The sequence below is a fragment of the Otolemur garnettii genome, unplaced genomic scaffold, assembly GCF_000181295.1.
Source record: "Otolemur garnettii isolate 467f Iridium unplaced genomic scaffold, OtoGar3 scaffold00066, whole genome shotgun sequence".
NCBI lineage: Eukaryota > Metazoa > Chordata > Mammalia > Primates > Galagidae > Otolemur > Otolemur garnettii.
This window is the reverse complement of record NW_003852461.1, coordinates 6178026-6193445: the sequence shown is the minus strand read 5'-3', so window position 1 is coordinate 6193445 and position 15420 is coordinate 6178026. Positions and strand designations below refer to the sequence as shown.

The 15420-nt window shown below is 47.2% G+C and overlaps 1 protein-coding gene across 5 annotated transcripts in view; it reads right to left on the bottom strand.

Moving 5' to 3' along the window:
* The window catches only part of FGGY (FGGY carbohydrate kinase domain containing), a 417013-nt gene that overhangs the window by 387677 nt on the left and 13916 nt on the right, over positions 1-15420 (bottom strand). For all 5 annotated transcript variants that reach the window (XM_023515082.1, XM_012807209.2, XM_023515085.1 and 2 more), the window contains exon 2: positions 9441-9655. In XM_023515082.1, the coding sequence (XP_023370850.1) occupies positions 9441-9641 (201 nt within the window). In that variant the 5' untranslated portion in view covers positions 9642-9655. The remainder of the gene's footprint in view (positions 1-9440; positions 9656-15420) is intronic.

The following is a 15420-nucleotide window of genomic DNA, read 5'->3' as shown; positions in this document are numbered from 1 at the left end:
ACTCGGAGCCTGTGTTCCTTCGTTTCACCATACCACCTGCCTCTGTCGTTAGAGAATCTCAGGTTGTCCTCACCCTGTGGAGAGGAGACGTGCTGTAGGGAAGAAGGTGTGCTGGGAACACCTGTGACTCCCAGTCCCAGGTAAGCGTCCCGTATGGCTTTACTGCTCTGGACATGCAAGAGCAGAAGGCCCAAGCCCATTCCCTGACAGGCAGCATAGCCTCGTGGCAATGAGTCACGGTGACCTGAAATGAAACCCTAGCTCTGTCACGCTGGCTATGTGACCGAGGGCAGCTTACACAATCCAGCCATTGCAGCTCCTCTCCTGCCTGACCAGTTCCTGCTTCCACACACTTATAGGTGCCTCTGCCTGGAATGTCCTTCCAACTCGGCTTGGAGATCACAGGGTAGGAACTAAGAGCAATGGTTTGGGGAGCAGACTGCCTGAGTCTGAAATCTCACTCGGCCATTTATCAGTTATATAACTGTGAAGTTAGAGAGCCAGCACCCTGGGTAGCACACGGCTATCACTCCTACCGGCATTTCTCAGTGAAATTATGTGAATCTAGCAAAGTAAGATGCAATTAGCTCAACATCTGGCATTCAGTGCACAATAAATGCCATCTTTCTTTAGAGTAAATGAGCTGCTTCAACGCTTCCGTGAACAGGTGCGATGTCAATCAATCAATCATCAGCCATGCCTAACTTCTACTTGATACGTGGCCAGACTGGCCTCCGTGCCCAGAGAGTGCACGCCTGACTTGGACAAGCCTACCTCACACAAGCCCCGGACTGGGTAAAAACATGTAGGTAACTCAAAAAATCTTCCTAGCGCAAGGCAGCTTAGGAGTAGAAACAAACATAAGAACCAGGGTCCAAAGAACCACCGTCCGGTCCCAACTCCACCACTTCCCGGTCAGGTAATCCTACCTCATCACCTCTCGAAGCCTCAGTTTCCTGAGAGTGAGAGACGCCTCCTAGGTGAGGATCCAAGGATGCTATAGATTTGCAAGTGCTTTGGAACCAATAAACCTTTACAGGAAGCATAAAGCATAGAAAACCCACTCAATGCCATACTAACTATGCCTATGTACAAAGTATGGCATGGTCTCTGTGTCATCAAAGCATATATAAAAAGTGACAGGCAAAAGGAATAGCAATTAAAAACAATTGGATAGACTTAAATCTTTATAAGAATCACTGGGTATCCAGGCACAGTGGCTCACACCTGTAATCCCAGTGCTCTGGGAGGCCAAGGCGGGAAGATGACTTGAACTCAGGAATTCGAGACCATCCTGAGTAAGAGCAAGACCTCTGTCTATACTAAAAATAGAAAAATTAGCCAGATACCTATAGTCCCAGATACTCAGGAGGCTGAGGCAAGAGAATCGCTTAAGCCCAGGAGTTTGAGGTTGCTGTGAGCTATGATGGCACAGCGCTCTACCCAGGGTAAAAGAGTGAGACTCTGTTTCAACAACAACAATAACAAAAAATTGTGGGGTGAGTAATTCCAATAGGAGAAAGGAAACTATTTCCTTCAATCTATTCTGAAGAGGTCTGTACTCTAATGTTGGCCTTCAGTCACAAAGACGCAGTGTCTCAATCTCTAAGATAGAGACCTCTCACCCTGGAAGAATAATTATGACACACATTTAAGCCTGATTTGGCTAGGGAGCCACTACTATTTTCCTAGCCCTACAGGGAAAGGCCTCCTAATCATGCGTAGCCACAGCTGAGCGCCACCCCCATCTCACCATCCTCCCCATCACCTAATCCATCCCAGAAAGATGAATGTCAGGACCCTACCAGAGGCCCTGAGGCTTGACCTGCTGACCCGAGGATTCTTTTTTATATGCTCATTAATGGAAGAAGAAAACAGCCTAGTAAACTCAATCCCAACAGCCTGGCCTCAAGAGAATTTCCCTGGCTAGAGAAAAAGCACATTGATTTTCTAAAGAATTTCAAGAGAAGGAGATTCCTGCAACCTCATTTCGTAACCTGGTCCATATCTACCAACTGTCAACTCGTAGCTGTGGGGCAACAGACAAATATTTGGGGAAAGGGTTGTGTATGGCTTCATTCTCATGGTGAGAACTGGTTCAATCCTGTACGTGCTTTGAATCAGCAGTCTCTGCCTCACTGGGTGGGGAGATAGTGTTCCCCAGACACCCTCCAAGCTGAGAGCTGGAGCGTCAGGTGTATACCTAGTTCTATCTTTAGCTCTACTGAGAGCAGTGGTTCTCAACCTGTGGTCGTGACCCCTTTTTAACAATGAAACACATTGTGGCATAAGGAAGGTTGAGGACCACTGATTTAGAGCAAAGGTCAAAGCCTGTGGTCTCCCAGACAGAATCCAGCTCACAGTGGCGTTCTGTGTGGCTAGTACTATACTCCTCTAAATCTTGATTTGAATGCCTTTGTCAGCTTTGGGGGGTGTGGAGTTATGAATCTCAGCTCCCTCAGGCTCCTGCCCTCTCTCCCCCCTCCCCAATTCATCCACTCATTCACTCACTCACTCAGTTCTTAGCAAACATAATCTACACCCTTTTAGGGTCAGCCTATGTACTCTTCTAGGTATTTGGGAAGCAATGGAGAATCAAACATTAGGAGAAAAAAAAACTCTTCATCTTTGGGAGATTACATTTTAGTAGGGATAGACAATAGCTAATAAATCAAATAAATTACATAGTACGGGTAGAGTGTCCTGGAGAATGATTAGTCAGGGAGATCAGGAATGCCAGAGAAGGGGGACGTGGTTGTTAAGAAGGTGCGACTGGAGGAAATACGTGAAGGACACGGGAGTGGGCCCTCTGGAAATCTGGGGGAAGACTGTCCCAGGCAAGAGAACAGTAGACACAGAGGCCAGCAAGGAGCCTCATTCAGCCTGTGTGGGGAGTGCATTGCCTGGACAGCCCTGAAGGCAGTCAATTTCGCAAAACCTGCTCTAGGGATTAGGGCAATAAATAAACCCAGTCCTTGTGGCGGGCGCCTGTAGTCCCAGCTACTTGGGAGGCTAAGGCAAGAGAATCACTTAAGCTCAAGAGTTTGAGGTTGCTGTGAGCTATGATACCAGGGTACCCTACCCAGGGTGACATAGTGAGACTCTATCTCAAAAATATAAAATAAATGAATCCAGTCCTGAAAATTTACCCATGTAGCACCTGGCACAGGTATAGTGGTGTCCCTTGAGGATAAGATGAGGAAATAGAGGCCAAACATTCACGTTTACGTCCCAGACCCCAATATTCTGCTAAGAACTGCACCTCCAACAGCCTCTACCTACATATTATTAAGCACCTACATGGCCAGGCACTGAGCAAGACAGACGTGGTTCCAGGCCCCCCGAGTTTATTGTTCAAAAAAATACCAGCTTCTAAAACTCATCAGAACAACGAAACTGCCTCCTAACCCACATGCTGGTGTTTAGTTTCTGTTCTCTCCAAACCATTCTGAATTTGTTGCCAGATTGGTCCAATGAAAACTCCTGATGATTCTAGAAAGTTCCTATTAGCTTCAGGGCCAGAATTCCACAGCTGCCTCTATGGCAGTGGTTCTCAACCTGTGGGTCGCAACCCCTTTGTAACAATGAAAATACATCCTGCATATCAGATATTTACATTACGATTCATAACAAAGGCAAAATTACAGTTATGAAGTAGCAACGAAAATAATTTTATGGTTGGGGGTCACCACAACCTGAGGAACTGTATTAAAGTGTCGCGGCATTAGGAGGCATTAGGAAGGTTGAGAACCACTGCTCTATGGTCAATTCCAACCTCCTTCCCCTTCTTCCCATGAAAAACCACCTGTTCAGCCAGGGTTGGATCCTCAACCCTCCCTCTCCAGCACTTGTGTCCTGTCTATTCCCCTATTTCTGACTGTCCTCTCTTAAGAGTACTCAGGTGCCACTTTCTACCCAAAATCCTTCCTCAAGCTCTCTAGACCGGGTAGGGATCAGGAGGTCCTGGTTTCCTTTGATCATCCATTCTTTGTACACTTTCTGAGTCTAATGTACACGAGGCTCTGGGTGAGCAAAACAGCAACCGCCCTTCGTAAAATCTGGGAGGGAAGATGAGTGACTCTATTATGTATGTATTTATTTCATTTTATTTATGTTATTTTGTTATTGATTTATATAATTATTTTACTAGCTGTTAATGAAAAAAATTAATGATTCACAAACCAGAGGGTGTTCCATGAAAGAAATCTATACAAAGTACTGTGAAGAAATTTAGTAAGTGAAATAAGACTTAGTTGGAGGTAGCATCAGGCAAGCTGAGGCCTCATCCTTGAAGAACTGACTTTTGAACTCACCTTTAGAGCAGCATTACCAAATGGAACTTTGTGCAATAAAGGCGGCATTCCACATGTGCGGCGTCCAGCACAGCAGCCACGGGGCACACGTGGCTACTGGGCTCTTGAACTATGCGTAGTGCAAAAGAAGGGAATATTTAATTACATCTGATTTTAATTTTAATTAATTTAAGTAGTCACGGGTGGCTAGCCACTACCATATCAGATACTGTGGATCTGAGGAAGAACAGGAGTTACCTGTGCTGGCGGAAGGCAGGAGGAGTGTGCGGGCAAAGAAATCTGTGTAAAAGCTCTGAGGCCAGAGGGAGCAGTGCACGTCTGAGGGTGTGACTGCAGGAAGGTGTGGCTGGAATGCAGGGAGGGACTCGGGAGGAGCATCCTGAGATGACCCAGGAGGGCAAGTTGGGACCAGACCACGTAGGGCCCTGACGGCCACATCAAGGATTCTGAGTTCTACCCCCATACAGGCAACACCCCATGTCGCTGTGCTTCCCTTGCACAGCGGTACTGCATTTTTTTTTTTTTTTTGCAGTTTTTGGCCAGGCCCAGGGTTTGAACCCGCCACCTCCAGCATATGGGGCCAGCACCCTGCTCCTTTGAGCCACAGGCGCCGCCCCAGGTCCTGCATTTTTTACAAATTTCAGGTTGTGGCAATCCGAGGTGAGCACGTCTATGCGTTCCGTTTTCAAACAGCACGTGCTCACTGGCTCATTGGCATTTTTTTGCTTTTTAGCAATAAAGTATTTTTTAAACTAAGGTACGTAGATTGTTTCTTAGAAATAATGCTCTACCACCAAAACAATTCACATGACTTGATTTACTGCAATATTCCCAGTGGCCTGGAACCGAACCCTCAGTATCTCTGGGGCATGCCTGCAGTAAGTAGGTGATCCTACTGAAAGGTTCTAAGCAAGAAGTGACACGATCAGGGTGGCATTAAAGCAGAACAAATCGACTCCAGCTGCAAGTAGGACAATAGGTAAGAGAAGGGAACAGCAAACCCGAAGACATCAGTTGGGCTCTTAGACTAACAGTGACCAACCTGCGGCCCGCGGCCAGCATGCGGATTATGTGAGGACCTTTTGCTTATCTGTGGTAGTGGATATCACAAAAATTATGCACAGATCATTTTTTTAACTAATCAGCTTTCGTAAGTGTTTGTGTATTTAACGTGTGGCCCAGAGAACTTAAAAGGTTGGATACTCCTAAAGGCAAAAGTGGAAAGGTACATGGTGCTGGAGGAGGAGAGAAAACACAGATTTGACCCGTTGAGTTCAGGCTTATCACATACTACCTGGGTGACTTTGGAAAAGGCACTCAACTCTCGGGCCCCTAGTTTTTCAACGGTCAAGTGGTGATAACCACCCCCTTCCCTATTTACCTGGCAATCAAATGGAAATGAAAGTGCATTGCCAACTACAGTGATTCTACAAATGTGAGAGGTTAACATTACCGCTCAACCCCACAGGGGATACTCTCTCTTCTGCCCCTTCTCCCACAACCATTACCCACACAGATAGCACCAATGGAGAACAAAATGACGTTGGCTTTATGTGTGCTGTTTTTTTCTCCCCTGCAATTAAACTGTTTCACCTCTAGGGGCAGAGCACTTGTACTCCTCTCCCATAGGTGCCTGGGTCCTTACAAAGAGCACCGCACAGAGCAGGTGCCTCAGTGAATGTTTGCAGACCAAATAAAGGAATGTCACCGAAGAAATACTCGTTGGCTAGACGATTCCTCCAGCTCACCTTCTCCTCTGTCCTCATTAAATTTCAGTGTGAATCATACAAAAATTTGCAATAGTCTCACCTTATTGGACTGACCTAAGCTTTGTGACTCCAAAAGGAGCCTTTAAAATCAGGGACTGTGTATGACCTCTAGGATAGGCGGCTTTCCATGAAACTTCTTAGACAGACGAGGTACCAGCCTAGTACAACCCAACCATTTTAGGAGCAGCAGGGAATAAGAAAGAGGAGAATTCAGAGTCGTCTCAGTAGGGTTCTGGTCCTGTCTCTAATATTGATACTTAGTACTTTCAGAGCCTCAATTCAGCCACACATCACAGAGGAAGAAAGGTAGTTGTCCTTCTGCCCCACAATCAACAACACTGAAACAAGATGAGGGAGGTCAGAGTGGGTTCTGTCTCTTTGTTTTTAGCTCTAAGTGACATTAATCCAACAACCATTAACTGAGCACCTAATCTGTGCCAGGCAATATGTTAAATGCAAGAGATGCAAAGACAAATCTCTCCAATGGCTCAGCTCATGGCGTAAAGGGCACCAAATAAGCCAACAATTAAAATGCAGTGTTGTAAGGGCTAGATGGATGCAGGTGAAGATGGGCCGCAGAGAGGGGCTCCTCACACCCTCTCTCCTCTGAGGCAGGCAAGGACAGGCGTGGACTGTCAGAAGTCATGAAGGAGGGCTCTCGGGGGGAAGTACTGCTCAAGGTTACCTTACGAGGTGCCCAGCAGTTGAGCAGGTGACAGGGTGAGAGAAGAGTAACCCAGACAATGTAAACAGTACATATTTCCTTCATTCATGTACTCAGAAAACATTAATTGAGCATATTATGAGGAACTCCAGAGAAATAAATAAGATATGACCCCTGCCCATGGGCACACATTTCCCAGCAGAGAAGACAGCCAAGCGAAGGCGCTTGTAATCCAGCTGGCTACACAACTAACAGGGTGAGCTCATGGTGCCCATGTAGTAACAAATCTAAAACACTCAGGTGGCTTCACACAATTTCCAGTGAGGGACGTGTGGAGGGGGCAGGGCAGGAGGGCAGCAGGCAGCGGTGGGGACAGAAGTGTGGCCCAGCCTTTCTCTTACTCGGTATGAGACCTCGACCTGCTGACTAAAACTCTGCAAAACTATGTTTTCATCTTTCAAACAGGGAATAATAAAAATGACCTCAAAGATTATTGGTGGGAAGATAAAACAAAGTGATGGGTATTAACTACTCAGCATAGGAACATGATCGTGCCCAGGAATTGCCAGCTGCCAGTCTGGTCATCACCAGCTGTTACTGACGAAGGGGCAGGCTGCTCTCAGGCAATGTGACCAACGTCGGGGAAATGAAGTCGTCCAACTGCTCTCACGCTCTCACCTCCTGGGGTCTATGAGAAAGAAAGGCCAGGATAGATTGTATGCGGCCCTTTGACCTAGACCACTGCTTCTCAGAGTTTGACATGGAAAAAAACCTGAACTAGAAAGGGAGTGAATATTTCCACGAAGCTGCCTACCCCACAGACTTTGGCTTTTCAGTATTTTATCTGAGAAATTCATTCTCTTCCGAGATCTTCTCACGTATGGTCCCTTTAGCACCATCCTGGGAAACAGTGAGAGCACAACGCCAGGCAGCGCCAGGACCCTTAATCCTACAACAATCCCATGGACGTGGGGACAAGAAACATGAAGACACTGGCCCAAGATCACCAACTCATAAACGTCAGAATTGGAACGTCCATGCAGGTAGTCTGGCCCCGGAACCAGTGCTCTGTGGCAGCCTGCTCTCTCTAACATAGTGGTTCTCAACCTTCCTAACGCCGCAGTATATTTTCATTGTTAAAAAGGGGTCGCGACCCACAGGTTATGCTGCAACATAACCATATGCTGTGCCACCTCTCTAAGATAAAAACGCTGCCTCTCCTAAACGTCACCCGGCAGTGAGGTTCAGAGTAGATGTGTCATGCTTATCTGGTGGCTTCTGACACACGGCCGTGCAGCCACACTCCAAGTCAGGGGTATGGCCTAAGACCTTTCCTCGGGTTTGCTATAGAGCGACGGCATCGCTAAGGACAAACGCCCACAGCACTTACACGACTAATGGGGCTCAAACACACGAAGAGCCAGCTGCCGCTGGGAGATGATTAAAAATCTACCATTAAACCAAGTTGTACTTAGAGTAGACCTTTTTTAAAGTACCTTTTCATCAGGGAATTATATTTTTTCCTTGATGCTTTTCTTAATGGCAAGCAAGGCTGCATGTTAGAAGAACAAAGGAGACCCACAGGCAAAAAGAGTAAAAGATTCTCACCAGGGCGGGGGCTAAAAAGGGGGAGAGATGAGGAAAATTAAACAGGCAGGAGAGAAGATGCCTGTTTTATTCCGGTATAATGGCGCGTGCTGCCCACCCCCCTCTCCTCCTCTCTCTGCCTTCTTCTCCGGGGGCACTGACAGCAGCCCAGAGCTCATTAAAGTTTAAACAGCCTGATCAATAGGGACAGAATGGTGAATTGTCCATCTGCAAATTACCAAGCATCTCATGAATATTTAAGGAACTAAACTAGGAACAGGGAAAAGACGAAATCCAGGATTTTATATTTCTCTCTGGATAAAAACACAAAAGAATCTTGGCCATTCCTGACCACTAGGATATAAAATCAACAGTCAAGTGAAACTTTACAAATGAACTGGTATGGCCCGGCAGGCTGAATCCAACCCAAGGCCACTCAAGGTGAACATCCGCCTGGCATACATCAGAGATGCCCTAGTCTGACCCAACTCCCTGGCTTTCTCAGGACACACCATGTGTTCTTGCCACCGTGCCTCTGCTCATGCTGTACCCTCTGCCCAAAATGCAGTTCCCCTGACTTGTCCACTTGAGCGGCAGGAGAGTCTACTGATTAGTAAGAGTGCAGCTCTGGAGACAGCTGAGGTTTCAGGCCCACCTCTGCCACTTACATACTGTATGACCTATAACTGTAAGTTACCTCTCCGTTCAGAGCCTCCATCTCCCCCATAAAGCAGGGGTGGCAGGATAACTCTCATGGAGTCACATGAGGACTCAGCTACATGATGCAAGATAACAGCATTTGTCACACAATAAAAACATGGCACCTGTTGGCTATGATCTGAAGCGATTGCTTCCACACCCTCGGCCACATCTTCCCTGGGCCCCTCAGGCCAGCTCTAGTCCAGCTCCAGCCATAGTTACTTTGCTTCCAGCTCTTACCAAGCCATATTTCAGCTGTTTATCAGTCTCTACCACTGTACTGTGAGCAACCCAAAGGCAAGGCCTGCGTCTTGCTCACCTCTGCATCTAAAATTTCCCCCAAGATAGTCTGTGGCACCACGGGACGCACGACAAACTCGACAGGTGGGAACCCAGTTTCGTCCATACCTTTGTGACAGCACAGCACGCAGCCCAGATGTCCTCGGAGGACTGCTCGTGGTGGTCGAACTGGGGCTCCCACTTCTTAATGGGCTGGTCTGCAAAAGCCAAAATGATGCCGCTCTGGTCCACCAGAGCCGCACGGACACTGCCTGTTCCAACGTCCACACCCACGTAGTACCTTGCTGGTTCCAGTTCTCTGCCAGACATCGCAGTCCCTCCGCCTGTGAGGAGCAAACACAATCATGGTGTGAAGACCAAGCCAATCTGAAGGACAGCCACAAAGCATCTCGAAAGCAGGAGATGAGAAGTGCAGCCACCTAGTATTTTTTATACATCCAACAAAAATTCCTAGTGCTCACAGCACTCCGGTGGGCCCTGAGTTAGGTGGTGGGTCAACCAGCCTCAGACGCGGAGTTTCCATCTTTGGAAAGGAGTCAGACATTAAGTATTTGCATAATTATTTAAGCAAAGCAGTGATGAGTGCTGTCAGCAAGAGTAGTAGAACTCGGAATCTGGGGGCAAGAGAGATGAGTTTACTCTCGGTGGATAAGAACCAACCAGGACGGGAGCTGGAGCACGGAAGCCAGAAAGCGGCCTGCCAGATGGAGTCCGAGAAGCTGAGCTCATGTGAGCGGCCTTCCCCACACACCCTCTGCGATCATCTAGTTAAGGCTTCTCCAAGTTTACGAGGATGTTCGCCTCGGGGGACTGGAGGAAGTACTCACACACAGACAACAGGTGTTGTGATATGGCAGATAAAGGTTGCTTTGATGAGAGATGTTTTCTTTAATAATTCTCTTAGATATTTTGTTAAAGTAAAAATTACCTCTGTGCTGTTTAAACATTCTGCGTTGTTTGAACGGAGACTACTTTGATGTTACTTCCTATCAGATAAAGTTAAAATTTTCTAGGTTTGTTTCCTTGTGTTCTCATTATAAAAACTATTAGAATTATAACTGAGACAGACCAGAATCAAGAAACCATGCTTGCTGTTCTCCAGAATTGCTGGCCTTCTGATAATAAAGCTAGTTGGAACTAATTCCTGTCTCTGCCTTTGGCAGACAGGGACAGGCAAGGCAGCAGGACCCTCTTCGTCGGGTAACATTTCTGAAAAGAATCTTAGTTTCCCCACCAGCCATTCATTCACCACGTCATCTGCCGAGAACCTCTCATGTGCAAGCCCTGTGAAAAGGACTTTCTTCCCTCCACTCACCACCACTCTAGGAGGTGACTAGATTTAAATCTGTTTTACAGTTGGTCAAGGGGATAAAAGATAAGTAACTTTTTGCTTAATGCTAGGTCCACACCCTCACAAGGAGCTGTACATTATTGTAACGATGTACATTATACGGATGGAGAAACAGGTCTCTGCAAAGTTAAGGGACTGACCACCGTCACCGAGGAATGGCCAGGACCTGAAGTCCCCCATCTGTGCAATCCTGCCCTTTCCTTCTTTTCTATAAGCTTATAGTCTAGATTCACAGAAGCAGCTAATATATTGCAGCCATGTCATGAAGTAACTGGGAACTGGAAGAACCCCGAAGGAGACAGAACAGGGATTATTTAGACAATCTGTTTTCCTTACAGAGCCCCAGTGAGTTACAAAGAAATCTGACCAGAGAACACTCAGGAATTCTTTGGCCTTCATGGCTGTAATTTCCTTTGGTCAGAGTAGCCCACGTGACTCAGAATTTCACAGATGCTTTCATGTTCAAAATTGGCCTTTCAAAGAATAAGAACAAGCCTTAACACACTACAACCCCCCAGGTGAGCTGGGACAGTCTTAGCCCCCAGGATCTAATTTCAACCTGAGCAGCTGTCCTGCACCCTACAACTCCAGAAAGACAATGTTTCCTTAGCCAAGTCACACCAGGGGATCCGAAAAGAAAATCAGCCAGCAGACACACAGTTACTGCTTGCTGGTTATTTATCCCAGTAAAGAAAAACTACAACCAAACCCAACTTCATTAAAGGTGACTGCTTCTGAAGTCATCACAACGGTTTCCCAACTGTGTGGGTCCCTTCTTGGCTTTGTGGCTGACTGGCAGGTGAAGAAGACAATGGGGAGACTACAGAAATAATACTTGATGTTTTTCATCCGTGCTTCACAGCACCACGGTCAGGACACATCTTCCCTCCTCACCTCCTCTCCTTACTCACATCCCTTCAGGGACGCCAGATGACCATGAGCACCAACTGTCAAATCCTTTATTCTTTTATTCATCCACAGCCATACCTTTCCTTCACTTGAAGAAAATTTAAATAAAACAGATAAAAACCAAGCTGCTCCTGTTTGAAGCAAAGGCCACCCCTGCCCTACCCTCTAGCCCTTCCTCCAGCAGTCCCTCTAAGGGTCTTTTTAAAGATCATTAATAAATTATTTTTGAAAGTTGCCCTTTCTTTTTTTTTTTTTTTTTTGAGACAGAGCCTCAAGCTGTCCCCCTGGGTAGAGTGCTATGGTTTCAGGGCTCACAGCAACCTTCAACTCCTGGGCTCAAGCCAGTCTCCTGCCTCTGCCTCCCAAGTAGCTGGGACCACAGGCGCCTGTTACAACGCCCAGCTATTTTTTGGTTGCAGCCATCATTGTTGTTTGGCAGGTCCGGGCTGGATTTGAACCCGCCACCTTAGGTGTATGTGGCTGGCGCCTTAGCCGCTTGAGCCACAGGCGCCGAGCCAGAAAGTTGCCCTTTCTTAGGACAACTGAAAATCACCAGCATGGGGGTGATACACCCTAAGGCCCCCAGCACGCAGCCCAGGAGCTTCCTTCTGCCTGCCGTCCAGCCCCACCTAGCACAGTCCTGCCCGTTCTCACTGCAAGCTCCTGACGCCCTCCCAAACTCCTCTCTGGCTCTCAAGGGCCCTCAGCTTACAGCCCACCCCCATCACATGCTCATCCCTTCCTAATTCCCTCCTCTCCTCATCTGCCTGGTGATCACAGATTTAGATTTTAACGCCCAGCTCAGCCATGACCTCTCTGGGGAAGACCTCCTTGCCTTTCTCCATCCCTGCACTCAGACCAAGGAACCAACACAGTATTCTGTCCCTAGTTTCTTTTAAGATTTGCCACTCTGGGTTGAAACTTTTTTGTTTCCCTGTGTGCCTCCCTTGCTGGCCTGGCCCCTGAAAAGGGAACTGGTTGATTTCTGCATCCCCAGCTCCACGCACAGCATCTAGCACATAGTTGGTTTTCAGTAAACCGTTTACTGAATAAACTGAATCCATGAATTAAGAGAAAACAAGGATGAAGAGGTTCACGCCGTCCTAGCTTCAATCTCTAGGTTTGTACTTACATGCACTAGTGGTTTAATCTCTAAAGCAGTGATTCTCAACGGGTGTGCCACAAAAACTTTTGAAGACTACTAATAAATTATTTTTCAAAGAAGTTCATGGCACAGTAAATATATTCTTCTATTCTTTTGTTTTGCTTTTAATCAACATAATTTAAGTGTACCACGTAAGTCTAACTATAGGTTTGAGTGTGCCATGAGATTAAAAAAGGTTGACACTAGAGTCTCATTCACCCAGTTAGCAAAAACTTACTGAGCGCTTACCACCACATGTTACTAATTTTATTAATTTTATTAATCCTGGGGCAATCATTTGTTTCACATGCAGCTTTTCTGAAGTCAGGATGAATCTTAACAATCAATGGCATCTTATAGTTGGTAGCATTCTCCTTTGTTCTTAGTGGAATCTGAAATAATGGTGCATCTTGCAACCAGTGACATCTGAGACTAGAAGAAACACAGATTATACCAGGCATCAGGTTGACAAAACAGGAATGAGCCCTTGGCTCAGAGCTTCTTTACCTACAAATAAGAGGTAGACAGACCAAGCCAGCTGTCCTACTTTCCATCTACAAACCACGCACATCCTCTTACTGAACTTGGGATGCCCTCTTGGCTTCTCACTGTCTTCACTGCGACGGCCCCCAGGGGTGCTGATCCTAGCCTGCCAACAGCACTTGGCCTTGGACTAGAACTTTGCAAGACTGTTCTAAACACATAAGAAACAAAGAAGTGAGTTGGAAATGAAGGATCATCAGGAACATTCTGGCTTACACAGACCTGGCCAGCCAGCACCCAGGCCTGTCTCTACCCCGACCCAGCCCCAGTGACAAGAGACATGCCCCATGGCCTGGCCTGGGCCCTCACACTTGAGCTGCTCACTTCTGACCCGGGCTTCCTCTGCAGGGAGAGCATCATCTCACCCTCCACTACCCCACCTCCAGATTCCCTTCCAGTAAAATCAAAGAGGCAGGTTTCCACAGCTAGGCCTGGGCTTGCTCCAGTTCTGGTTTCTGAACCCAGGGAAGAGCCGCCCCCTCAGGAGAACCCCCGCCTCACAGAGGGACAGGAGCTTCATGATTAGATGGTTTACTCCAACTGCTGCCTGTGCCACGGCTGCGGGCCCGGTGCCTGGCACACAGCAACAACTCAGTAAGTCTTTGTGACTCGGTGAATGAACAGCTATCCTTAAAACCCATCATCGGGCAAATAATGAAAAGTACTCTGTTTGCTATGTATATGATATTCTGCGAAGTGGCCTGCTTACAATGCCACTCTTAATCCTGACCACAGTTCTTGAAGACAATAGCCATTGTCATTTCCATTTTACTGATAAGGAACGTGAGTCCCAGACAGCTGAAGTAACTTGCTGCAGGATGTCCTACCGAGGCAATACTCTGGCTCGCAGTCCACAGCCTTTCTCAGGATGCTCTGCTACCCCCAAACATTGTTCCACATATTAAATGCCTGTTTCCTGGGGGCTCTGCTAGGCCCCCACCGACTGTACCTAAGGTCAGCTAACTCGGGACCCAGGATGCTCGCCTTCAGAGACTGACCTTCCGCAATGCTAGTGGCCACTCTATAACATACAACCAAGGCACCATTCCGAAGAGTGAAATCTACAGAGACAAGGAAGTCCTCAAACGCTCCCAGCACCATTCACAAACTCCTCCCAGCTCATATTTTTCTATGAAATAGATCCTACCCATATATTTCCCCACTTTGCCCATCACAATAGTTTTAAGCTATCTCTTTGTGATTGTTTCTGCACCTAGAACCCGAAAGCAAGGATGTTGAAGCCTTGGGCAGCTTCCCTGAAACTCAACTGTGAGGTATAAAAGCCCGACCGACCCGGGACTGTCTGCGACATGGATTCCCCTGCCCTTCCCCCACTGTGCCCATGCCCAGGCCCTGGGGTCATAAGTACAATCAACTGTGACCTGGACTCCAAACCTTATTCAACTAGTAGCTCTTAGACTCAAAAACTAAAGTAACCGCAAAATGAAAAACATTATTTCCTTTTCCAATTTGTTTAAAAAAAAAAAAAAAGGATTAGGATCCTCATCAGGTCAACCATTTCCCCGTTCATGGAAACCCAAGCAGGCTGGTAAACCTACGGCCACATCACACCTCACTGGTATGGGGGTAATTTGCCCAAAGTCACACAAACAGTAAACAGCAGCACCAGGATTTGAACCCTTGCCTCGTCCAGAAGCTTAGGGCTCTTTCCACAACACTGAGCCAAAACTGAAAACCCAATCCTCTCATCACTTGTTCAGTAACAGTGACAGCAGCTTTCACTGAGCTCTGCTCTGCACAACTTCATGATTTCATTTAATCCTCACAGCAACCCGAGGAGGCAGGTATGGGAACCCCGCTTCCCTGTGAAGGATACTGAGATTCTCAGAGATAAAGCTGTTTGAAGTCCCGCAGCACAGAGGCAGGGCGCTGGGCTGGGATTCACGGATGAGTCTGTATCATGCCAAAGACTTGCATTACCAGTGGTTAGAGTGGGAACTGTGGTTCCATTTTATTCGTTTTAGGCAAAGATGAATGCGCTGTGAAGGAAAACAGCTGCTAGGAGTACAGGGAGGGGGGTCAGGCACACAGAAATGAGGACGTGGACTAGGGACAGCCAAGAGGAAGAAAAACAACAGCGGGAAAGTTGGGCTGCGCCGCACAGACCCCGACAAGCAGCG